The sequence below is a fragment of the Panthera onca genome, chromosome X, assembly GCF_046562875.1.
Source record: "Panthera onca isolate mPanOnc1 chromosome X, mPanOnc1 haplotype 2, whole genome shotgun sequence".
Classification (NCBI taxonomy): Eukaryota; Metazoa; Chordata; class Mammalia; order Carnivora; family Felidae; genus Panthera; species Panthera onca.
In genome coordinates, this window is record NC_138357.1 from 87,820,939 (window position 1) to 87,833,160 (window position 12,222).

A 12,222-nucleotide genomic window follows, 5' to 3' on the forward strand; every position below is an offset into this window, starting at 1 on the left:
AAACAGGCTCCAGGCTCCGAGCCATCAGCCCAGAGCCTGACGCGGGGCTCGAACTCACGGTCCGCGAGATCGTGACCTGGCTGAAGTCGGACGCTTAACCGACTGCGCCACCCAGGCGCCCCCCTTTATCACTTTTTAATGTTTGTTTATTTTTGAGTGAGAGACAGAGAGTGTGGGAGGGACAGAGAGAGAGGGGGAGACATAGAATCCAAGTGGGCTCCAGGCTCTGAGCTGTCAGCACAGAGCCCGACGTGGGGCTCAAACTCATGAACCGTGAGATCATGACCTAAGCTGAAGTCGGATGCTTAACTGACTGAGCCACCCAGGCGCCCCCTTTATCACTTTTGAGTGTAGCAGATAGTCTTCCCATTTAAAGCTTGCCTTTTTACTTTTGTACTTAAAAAACATTTTTTTTAATGTTTCTTTATTTTTGAGAGAGAGAGAGAGAGAGAGAGAGAGAGTGCAAGCAGGGGAGGGGCAGAGAGAGAGGGAGACAGAATCTGAAACAGGCTCCAGGTTCTGAGATGTCAGCACAGAGCCCAATGCAGGGCTCGAACCCACAAACCATGAGATCATGACTTGAATCAAAGTCGGATGCTTAACCAACTGAGCCACCCAGGTGCCCTGTACCTTTTTAAAATGTAAATTCCAGTTAGGTAACATACAGTGTAATATTAGTTTCAGGTGTACAATTTAGTGATTCAACACTTAAATACAACATCCAGTGCTCATCACAAGTGCACTCCTTAAATACCCATCACCCATTTCATCCATCCCTGCACCCACCTCCCCTCTGATAACCGTCAGTTTGGTCTCTATAGTCAAAAGTCTTTCTTGGCTTGCCTCTTTCCCTCTTTTGTTTTCTCCTTTCCTCATTCATTTTGTTTTCTAAATTCCATGTATGAGTAAAATCATATGGTATTTATCTTTCTCTGACTTATTTCACTTAGCATAATTCTAGTTCCATCCATGTTGTAAATGACAAGATTTCATCCTTTTTTATGGCTGAGTGATATTCTGTCGTATATATATACCACTTCTTCCTTATCCATTCATGAGTCAGTGGACATTTGGGCTCTTTCCATAATTTGGCTATTGTAAATAATCCTGGTATAAACATTGAGGTGCATGTATCCCTTTCAAGTTAGTATTTTTGTATTGTTTGGGTAAATACCTAGTAGTGCAATTGCTGGATCATAGAGTAGTTCTATTTTTAGCTTTTTGAGGACCCTCCCTACTGTTTTCCAGAGTGGCTGCACCAGTTTACATTCCTACCACCCTTGCCCCATATCCTTGCCAACACCTGTTGTTTCTTGTGTTGTTAATTTTAGCCATTCTGACAGGCGTGAGGTGATATCTCATTGTGGTTTTGATTTGTATTTCCCTGACTGCGGTGCTATTAATCTTGTGACATTTTAAAGCCTTTTCTTTATGAGTAGCTCTTTTCACATCTTGTTTTAGAATTCTTTCCCTACCCCAGGACTATGAAAACATTTTCCTTTATTGTTTTCTAGCCACCTTATTGTATTATCTTTCACATTAGATTTACAATTTATCTGTAGTTGATTTTTGTGTATAGTGAGTTAGTGGCTAAGTGTGGTTTTTTCCCCCCATGTAGATAATCCAGTAATCCATCCACATTTATTTGAAAAGCTCATCCTCTCCCCACTGCTCTGTAGGGCCAACTTTTTCATAACTCAGGTATCCATACACATTTGGATTCTTTAAAAATTCTTTAATGTTTATTTATTTTGGAGGGGGGCGGACAGAGAGAGAGGAGACAAAGAACCTGAAGCAGGTTCCAGGCTCTGAGCTGTCAGCATAGAACTTGAATCGGGCTCGAACTCAAGAACCATGAGATCATGACCTGAGCCAAAGTTGGACGCTTAACCGACTGAGCCACCCAGGTGCCCCTGGATTCTATTTTTAGTTCTACTGGACTATTTGTCTATCCTTGTGCGAATACCACATTCTCTTTTGTATATTCGATATACTTAGAGAATATTCCATATATTTGATGGAGTAGTTTTTCTACCATGATTTGTGATTTTCCAACAATGTAGGCCTCTTGTATTAAGTCATCATCATGAACTGGGAACCCAATCAGAAGTTCCTTTCATCCTCCTCACCCGGTGATCAGTATTTTAGAATAAAAGGAATGTACAATTACAGGGACTCGTGACATTTGAGGATGTGGCTGTGGATTTCACCCACGAGGAGTGGCAGTACCTGAACCCTTCACAGAAGTCTCTGTACAGAGAAGTGATGCTAGAGACCTATAGCAACCTGGTCTCTGTGGGTAAGAATGGCTTCCTCAGGTAACTTTGCTGTTTGTGATTGTCTCTGACAGAGGGTGTATCCTTTCTCAATTTTGAAATCTTGTAAGACCTCTGAACTGCTTGAGAAGTTTGATATTGAATTCTGGGGATCAAAGTTCCTTTTCCCCCCTTTGCTTTCCTGACAGGGTGTTTGTGAACTCAAAACCCAGGTGAAGTGGTTTGACTTGACCATTATGTCAATTGATAGGTCTCTTGTGCTGCCCCACACTCCACCTTCTTCTTTCTCAGAGGCTCTGAAGACCAAGGAGGTGTCACTGTCATTTCTCATTAGCAGGGCAGCAGGTTACCAAACCAGACCTCATCCTCAAATTGGAGGTAGAAGAGCCATGCCTGGCAGAGACAAAAATCTCAATTTGGGACTTTCCAGGTAAGCGGGATTGACTCAGACGATGGTGACACTAAGTGCCACCTTGTCACCCAGGAGTAAGGACCTCTGAAAGGGCTTTCAGGAATGTCTTGAGAAAGGTTGTGACCATTTGATGTTGTTAGTTAGGGACATGAATATCTCAGACATAAGACTGACATCCTCACCCCTGTCCCATACTCATCAGACCACTCCCCTTAAGTTGGTGCTCACCCACAGATTTCTGCACAGCTCCTTTTCCCAGCATGGAAGTGTCTTAGCTGCATGTCCCTGCCCCTAAGCCCTGCCACTTCTCCCATTCTCATTTCCCTTGCTGCCTTATCTAAAGCCAGACCCACATTAGTCACAGGCCTAGGAACAAAGGCTCTAATTCCATATTGGATTACCTGATTCCACTCATTTTAGATATTCCTATCACATTTGCTCTCCTAGAAAATCTTGATTATCTTTTTTAAAAAATAGCTTTATTGAGATATAATGCACAGACCATAAAATTCACTCTTTTGAAGTCTGCAGATTCAGTGATTTTTAGGATATTCACCCAGTTATGAGACTATCACCACTATCTAATTCTAGAACATTATCATCACCCCAAAAAGAAACCCTTACCCCTTATCAGTCAGTCTCCATTTCTTCCTTCCCCCAGCCCCTGGCACTTACTGATCTACTTTCTGCCTCTATGGTTTTTCCTATTCTGGAAATTTCATATAAATGGAACCATACAAAATGTGGCGCACTATCTCTTCTATACCTCAAAAGTAAATAAGTAAACTTTAAAGAAATAAAAGGGAAAAAAAGATGGACAGGAATCATTTGTAGGTTATAAGAAACAAGAATCCAAGTAGCTATAAGCACACCCAGCACCTAGATTCTGATTTCTCAGTACCATTCCCCACTAAAAAGGAATCGAACATCCTTGGAGAAGCTGCTGATTCTAGGTCTGAAACAGGGAAAGTACAGTGTGAACTGAGAAAGAAAGAATATGAATGAATCCCGAGCAGGCTCTGTGCTATCAGCGCACAGCATGATGTGAGGCTTGATCCCATGAACCATGAGATCATGACTTGAGCCAAAACCAAGAGTTGGATGCTTAACCAATTGAGCCACCTCAGGCGCCCCTCCTCTTTTATTTTTATAAAGTAACTGGTTGTCTTTTAGTTTCCCACATTCTGGACTTTGCTAAGTCCCCTATGGTGGTATTTAACATACTCCTCTGTCCCTTGTTTTTCTTGTAAATTGGTGGTTAGATTTTGAAATTTGATCAGATTCAGGGTTTTATGTTTTAGCAAGTTTACTTCCTAGCTGGTGTAACATCCTTCCATCAGGAGGCATGGTTGTCTATTGTAATGATGAGTTATCGGTGATTATTGCTCAGATCTATTAATTCATTAATGTTTGCAAAGTGGTGATATTCTATCATTCCTTCTTTGTTGATTAGCTGGAATATTTCTATAAAGAGGATTGCCCTTCATCTATTATTTGGTTACATGTTAGTTCCATGAGTTCCATATGAGTTGCATATGTTTTTCCATATATTTACCAGTTTTAAAAAATGAGTTGGTTTTGTAGAATCATTCAAAAGGTGACTAATATGTCCTTTTTGAGGATCCATATTTTATTTTTTAATCCACTGCCTTATTCTTACTGTGAATCAAACTGCCCTGTCTCTGGCCAGTGGAAACCCTTTCAAGTTGGCTCCTGAGTCTTTGCTTCCTTGCTTTCTGTTACAAGATGTTCCAAGCTCATTTTATATATTTTCCATCTCCGGCCTGGAATCAGCCATTTCTCTAAGGATCCCTGGTTTTTTAGGGGTAAATAGTGTTTTCAGACCACAATTTAGACATTATGGAATTGTTTCTAGGCCTTTTTATTGACAAAGCTAGGAACTATGTTTTAAAAAAAAAGATTTTAAAGAGAAAGTATATCATCTGTTCAAATTGGTATTTCCAAATCAAATTCTCTGCTTAAAGGTTTTTACTTTGTTAATCTTAACATCTGATGGTAATATTGTTAGTATTATTCTGAAACTGCTAAATGTCTATAGTGGTTTCAATTAATTGAGGTAATCATGTTGGTGCCATTAAGAATCAAGACTTTTCAGCATGGTTGTTTGGAAATACAGATGAGGGTATAATTATTATTATGGAAGCCTTTTAAATTCAGTTTTGCTTATGATTATATAAAATATTGCCTTGGTTCCAAAGTCAAATCTAGAAAACAAGGTATATTTAAAGAAGTTCAGCTGCTTTCCCTCCATCTCATTCTCTTCCTTCCTTTTTCCTGTAAGTAATCATTTATTAAAATTTAAAGGTATAGTCTTCCATTGTTTATATGATGAGCCCATATAAATATATATTTATATATTTCTTTCTTTAGAAAAATGGTAGCCTATTATGTACAGTTTTATTCACCTTTTTTTCACTTAATGGTCAAGAACATGTTGAATATATTGACATATTCCTTATTTCTTCTTATAGGAGTATAGTGGCTCTTAATCATAATAGTAGTTGTTATTGTAGTAGTAGCATCAGTTGTTCTAGCAAACAGTTGAAAGTACTTCCTATGTGCCATGCATGCCCTGTTATAAGCAGGTTAATCCTATCAACATTTGAGTAAGCACTATTACAACTCCTGTTTCCAGATGGGAAATAAAATACAAATAGATTAGGTAAGTTGCTCAGGTCACAGAGCAAGTGAATGGTTGAGCCAGGATTTGATCCTGGGCTAGAGAGCTTATGACCCTAACTATGCTGCTTCTTACCACCTAATGAGGTCCAGATTCAGTAGATGCTTGGTGGAGCTTGGGTCCCATCAGATGTATTTTGTAAAAGCTTTTCCTGTGATTCTGATGTTCATGCCTGGTTAAGAACTAGTGCTTTGCTAATATAATTAAGGATGTCATAGGAACATGATCCATTTTAAACTTCAGTATTACTATTGTAAGTGTTATCATTGTTAAATCTAAATGGTAATGAGTCTTTTTTTACTCTTTCATCTTTTTTGTACATTTGATAATTTTCATACAGAATTTTAGGAGAAGGTAGGAAAAAATTAAACTACAAAAATGATTAAAATTCAGTATATATGCAAAAAGTATTTAGCATATTTTATTGACTTCAAGATCCAGTTGATTTTTTTAAATTTAATTTTAGAGAGTGTGTGAGTGAGGGAGAGGGGCAGAGGGAGGGAGAGAATCTTGAGTGGGCTCCATGCTCAGTGCAGAGCCCAACACGAGGCTTGATCCCACAACCCTGGGATCATGACCTGAGCCCACATCAAGAGTTGGCCAGCCACTCAACTGACTGAGCCACCCAGGTGCCCCAAGATCCAATTAAATTTAATACATACCACTAAGAAAAATTGCCACCAATTAATTTATGAGATGTCATTGATTATAAGGTACATCTGGATTCAGAGATGTTAAAATGTGAAATAATATGCATCTTGCAATTGGTGAAACATGGTATATTTAAGGCAAGGCTTTGCAACTTTAACTGTCTAAATGAGTGGTACAGATGACTACTTTAGAAATTAACAAAAATTATATAGGAAGATCAGAGTAAGCTTTTGTGAAAAGACTGAATTGCTCCTTGAAAGTTATCGATATTCTGATCATAGCAAAATATGGAAGACTGGGCTATGTGAGTGATAGAACATGAGGAAGGGTTTTTAGTGAAAAGAATGTAGATAGGAGCAGAAGGTGGTGTTGACAAACTGCAAGCTTGGATGACTCCAGATTGGGCAGAGATCTTTAAGGTGATCTTTGTTTTTGTAAGGCTAATCTTTCTAGATCTTTATCCTATTCACTAAGAATGTGGATTCAGGATTGTAAAATTTGAGTCCACTAATCACACTGTTGTATTTCTACCTAGTTAGAAATAGTGTAAGTCGGTACAGTTAAGAGTTCATATGATAAATGAAGGGTGATAAAGTCCCCAGAATTGATGGAAATCAGAGATGATGTAAAAGTAGAGGTAAGAAAGACTGAGATATCAAGGTAAGATTGTTTTTGGTAACAAAAAGACTAGGAGGTGGGAGTTTAGTAAAAGAACAGGATTTGACCATCAAAATTCTCTCTAGGAACTCATAAAATGAGATAATTATACCAGCTCTCCCCATGCTTTAATAAAATCACGTTTTTGCACCCAAACAAAAATAGTATTGGCTTTTATATGGTAGGGGATTTTTAAAGAAGTTCCATTACATAATGTTAAGTTACAAAAATGGTTTATTGTACTTCCTTCTAGAAGCCTATCAAGTTGATGAACAGATTGAGAGACAGCACCAGGATGACCAAGATAGGTATTTGTTGATGCAAATTGGATTCCCTGACAAGACAACAATTATCACCAGGACTGGCCCTGACTATAATGAATTTGGAAATGTACTTCATCTTAGTACAAACTTTGTGGCTTCAATACAAAGATCCCATAAACATGAGTCATTTGGAAATAATATGGTAGATAATTTAGACCTATTTACCAGAAGTTCTGTAGGAAAGAAACATGATAATGGATGTGCAAAATTATTCTTCCACACTGAGTATGAGAAAACAACTCCTGGAGTAAAACCCCATGGATATAAAGAATGTGGGAAGGCCCTGAGGCGAAAGAAAGGTCTTAGTCTACAAGAGAGAATTAAAAATGGAGAGAAACCCTTTGAATGCACTGCATGTAGGAAAACATTCAGCAAGAAGTCACACCTCATTGTACATTGGAGAACTCACACAGGAGAGAAACCCTTTGGATGTACTGAATGTGGAAAAGCCTTTAGCCAAAAATCTCAGCTCATTATACATTTGAGAAGTCATACAGGAGAGCGACCCTTTGAGTGTCCAGAATGTGGAAAAGCCTTCAGAGAAAAGTCAACTGTCATCATACATTACAGGACTCATACAGGAGAGAAGCCTTATGAATGTAACGAATGTGGAAAAGCCTTCACACAGAAGTCAAACCTCATTGTCCATCAGAAAACCCATACAGGAGAGAAAACTTATGAATGCACTAAATGTGGGGAGTCTTTCATACAGAAGCTTGATCTAATTATACATCATAGTACTCATACAGGAAAGAAACCACATGAATGTAATGAGTGTAAGAAAACTTTCAGTGATAAGTCAACTCTCATTATACATCAAAGAACTCATACAGGAGAGAAACCTCATAAATGTACCGAATGTGGGAAGTCTTTCAATGAGAAGTCAACCCTCATCGTGCATCAGAGAACTCATACAGGAGAAAAACCCTATGAGTGTGATGTGTGTGGGAAAACCTTCACCCAAAAATCAAACCTTGGTGTACATCAGAGAACCCATTCAGGAGAGAAACCTTTTGAATGTAATGAATGTGAGAAAGCATTCTCTCAGAAATCCTATCTTATGCTGCACCAGAGGGGTCACACAGGAGAGAAGCCCTATGAATGCAGTGAATGTGAAAAAGCATTTTCCCAGAAATCATACCTCATTATACATCAAAGAACTCATACAGAAGAAAAACCATATAAATGTAATGAATGTGGCAAAGCCTTCCGAGAAAAGTCCAAGCTCATTATACATCAGAGAATTCATACAGGAGAGAAACCTTACGAATGTCCCGTATGTTGGAAAGCTTTTAGTCAAAAGTCACAGCTCATAATACATCAGCGAACACACACAGGAGAGAAACCCTATGCATGTTCTGAGTGTGGCAAAGCCTTCAGAGAAAAATCCACATTCACTGTACACCAGCGAACTCATACTGGAGAGAAACCCTACAAGTGTACAGAATGTGGGAAAGCCTTTACCCAAAAATCAAACCTTATCGTACATCAGAGAACACATACGGGAAAGAAAGCCCACGGAAAAGGCCACAGCCGGAAGTCAAAGCTCATTGCACATTAGAGAGTATATCAGTGGTGCCTGTTAAATGTTAATGTTCACTGAAGGAAGTTTTTGTCAATTTAGTTAACATTTTAAAAGTATGTTTGGACTTCTGGTTTAAATATGGGGAATAAAGCCAGCCTCTCTTTTTTTCATCTCATTCTTCACCCAGAAACTACCAGGATAAAAAGCAGAAGTATAATCTCTGTATCTAACAAAATGAGGAGATAGCTAAAACCTTGATGGGAGTGCTGCCAGAGGCAGAGGGAAGCAAGCGATGGTGCAGCAGATTTTAGAGAGAACACTCAAGGCTGCAGATGTGAGACAGCACTGGGAAGGACTCTTAGTTGAGGTTTAGGATATACTCTGAGTGTAAGACCACATACATCCACAAGAGTAGCAGAGGGCGTGGGCAGGTGGGAGATAGGATGTTTCCTAGACCCACTTGGGGTCTGAGGAGAGACAGAGGCCTCGACAAGGAATCGCTCAGACAAGCCATATTTGTAGAAAGTAGTCTGTACTCCTGAGAGGAGCACTTGGCAGGGGCTGGGGCAAGAGAAGGGAGTGTTCCTTGTGAAGAACCCTTCGGCTGCACCTGTTTACTGACTGGAGAAATCAACTCTAAAAGAAATAGCAAATGGAGAAAAAAAAAATCATCCCAATTGTAAGAAAAACTCTTACCTGCCTAGAACGTGGCCCTGGCTTCTTATCAAACAGCACATCCAGGAAAAACTCTTATTCAAACAAAAATGATTCCAAAGTAATGAAAACCACAAATGCAATGGCTTTGAGCCAGCAGTTCCACTTCTAGGAATGTATATACTCATGCATGTACAAAATGATGAACACAACAGATACTCGCTGGTGCACTGTTTGTGAAAACAAGAGGTTGGAAGCTGTCCAGATGACGGGTCTGGATCCTGGAATCTCAGCATGCTTATATAACAAACTCCCAGGTAGACAAAATGAATAAATGTAGAAAGAGAACCTGGGCATCATTTGGGCAGTGATGTGGAAGATCTCCAACATACTTCATTAGGTGCAAAAAGCAGGGTGCAAGACAGTGAATATAATATGCTACCATTCATACATAAAAAGAACAAATGGCAAGTACATAATTGAGCATATATGCATAAACTATCTCTGGGAAGATACATGAGAAGCTGGGAACCCTATTACCTCTGGGAAAGGGAAGGGGAAATGGGTGGCTGGGGGAATGGAGTTGGGAGGGAGACAACTGTGTATGTCCTTTCATAATTTTTGAAAATCGTGCTATGTGGATGTACTACCTTTTCAATAAATAAAACTTTTTAAAATGCATATTTTGTTCCACAGCTGTGATAATGAAGTTATATTCTAAATATAGGATTTCATAACATTTTTTAAAGAAGTTTATTTATTTTGAGAGAGAACCAACGAGGAAGGGGCCGGGGGTGGGCAGAAGATCTGAAGCGGGTTCTGTGCTGACAGCAGCAAGCCCTATGCGGGGCTCGAGCTCACAAACCATGAGATCATGACCTGAGCCGAAGTTGGACATTCAACTAGCTGAGCCACCCAAGCACCCCAGGATTTCATAGCATTTAATACATATATGTTCAATGTGGAGTTACATTTTTTGAGTGAATAATCTGCCAGAAAAACCGATATCTAGCCAGTTCCAAAGGTACACAGACATTACTTTCCTGAGGGGGTCCAATAAGGTGATTCTTAGGTCAGCTGGGACCACATCATGTAAACCTGAAATAATTGAGACTGAAATCCTAAGCAGGCTCCGTGCTGTCAGCACAGAGCCCGGTGTGGGGCTTGAACTCATAAACCATGAGATCATGACCTGAGCCGAAGTCAGTTGTCGGACATGCAACTGACTGAGCCACTCTGGCACCCCAAGACTGGAATACGTTCTTATTTAGTGTGCACAGAGACATCTGAAAATATTCTGTAACAAAGCCCACCATTGTCTTTCCATATCTTACCACAATGATACAGATTTCATTTGTGTTTGCGTATTTGTATTATAAGTGATAAAATCATGAGTACACAAGGAAATTGGGTAGCTTGCCCCTAGGTCAGACTGCTGCTGGTGACATATTGAGAACCATGGTCCGAATGGACACAGCCAAAGACCAGGTAACAGTATGTCTGCTCCAGAAGAAGAGGTCCAACTGTGTGACCATATTTGTGGCCCTCATGATTCTGTGGCTTTTCACTGGGGCTATCTCTGGTGGAACTGGGTAACCCAAGCTATGTAAAACTGGGCATGGTCAGTGTTTGGATTTAACAAAACAGGTGAATGAATCAGACCTCTGGGACCATGCCTGTGCCCTTCCAAGCCTTGTTTTTTCCCCTAAATTATCCTGCAAGAAAATGAAGCATGGACTCACTTTTTATGAGCTATGTGAATCAGATATGTCACATTTAGTGCCTTTCCAGGGAGAAAGAGCTTGGAAGAAATGTGGGACTGACTTATTGCTTCTGGTACAGTCTGCTGAGAGGATGATGCCCAAAGGCACTAAAAATGAAGCATTTCATCTTCCCACTAAATAAAGAATATTCCTGGGGTTTCAGGTCATCCTGAAGTGGGGCGTGGATAGGGGTCAGATCTTACCATTCCAGGTTGATTATGAACTCCTGCTTCCTGGGGCACAGATGGCAAACGAATGGGCCATGTGTGTGAGTCGAAGTGAATGGGGCATGGACCTAGGGGGAAAGGGTGGGGGTGAACAGCAGGATGTGGATAAGTGGGTTGGAATTAGGGGAAAATAGAAGAGGGTAAGGAAGGGCCAGGTGTGAAGGAATGGAGTAATGAGGGGGCAGAGTGGGGGCAAACAGGGAAGAGTAGGAGAAAATTGTATAAATAGCCAGTGGGGTGAGTTACTGGAGAAGAGTAGAATATAAGTCAATATGAGTAATGCTGGGAAGAGTGGGAGTGAGTAGTTTGAGTGAATGGGCAGAAAGTGGGTTGAAAATGTGGATAGAGTGGAGTAAGTTGGGATAGAAAACCTAGTGGGAATGATGGTGAACGGGGCAGAGTAAAGAGCAGTCAGACGAGCGGCAAAATATGGCAGACCATTAGCAAGTGTGAAGAGGAAGAATATGGGTATCAGCGAGGGACAGACCACTGGATCTGTCGTAACGGGGACTTGTGTTGGGCCGTAGGGTTTTGGGGTCTCAGTGACGTGGGATCTGATGGTGATAGGGGTTTGGTGAGGACTGAGTGGAGGAGGCAGGAGGTGGTCACAGGTTTCTGTACAAAGAGGCGCTGCCCTGAGGACCCCACGGTGATTACAGGTATACGGGATGGGAACAGCCCATGCTTGGGACGCAGTGCTCAACAAATGTCCTTTCCATGTTCTATGTTCTTGTTCTTATTTGTATACATTGGGAGAGGGAGAGGCCCTATCACAAATGTATCCCCGATAGCACCCCCAAATCAGCTCTGCTGTGCCCATAGGCCAGCCCTGAATCCTGTCTCCCATTATTTATGCCAGTTATTTGTCTTCTTGCTTTAGCTAAAATCTCTAAAATGATATACATAATGATGTTTCTTCAACTTGTTTCCTAGGACCCTCAAGACTACCCTGGAATCCCTAAGATCGGTCCTGTGACCCTTGATTGGCCCTATAACCACCCAGATCAGTATTGGGCCCCCAATATTTTAACCA

The 12,222-nt window shown here is 40.5% G+C and overlaps 1 protein-coding gene across 2 annotated transcripts in view; it reads left to right on the plus strand.

Annotated features, from left to right (window-relative positions):
- Positions 1-9,880, plus strand: part of ZNF182 (zinc finger protein 182) — a 30,086-nt gene extending 20,206 nt beyond the window's left edge. Inside the window, exons 4-6 of one of the 2 annotated variants that reach the window (XM_081793197.1) lie at positions 2,173-2,299; positions 2,614-2,706; positions 6,951-9,880. In XM_081793197.1, coding sequence (XP_081649323.1) covers positions 2,173-2,299; positions 2,614-2,706; positions 6,951-8,581 — 1,851 coding nt within the window. In that variant the 3' untranslated portion in view covers positions 8,582-9,880. Of the gene's footprint in view, positions 1-2,172; positions 2,300-2,610; positions 2,707-6,950 lie in introns of both variants that reach the window. The other variant, XM_081793196.1, reaches the window with a different exon arrangement.
- Positions 9,881-12,222: the final 2,342 nt, after the last annotated feature.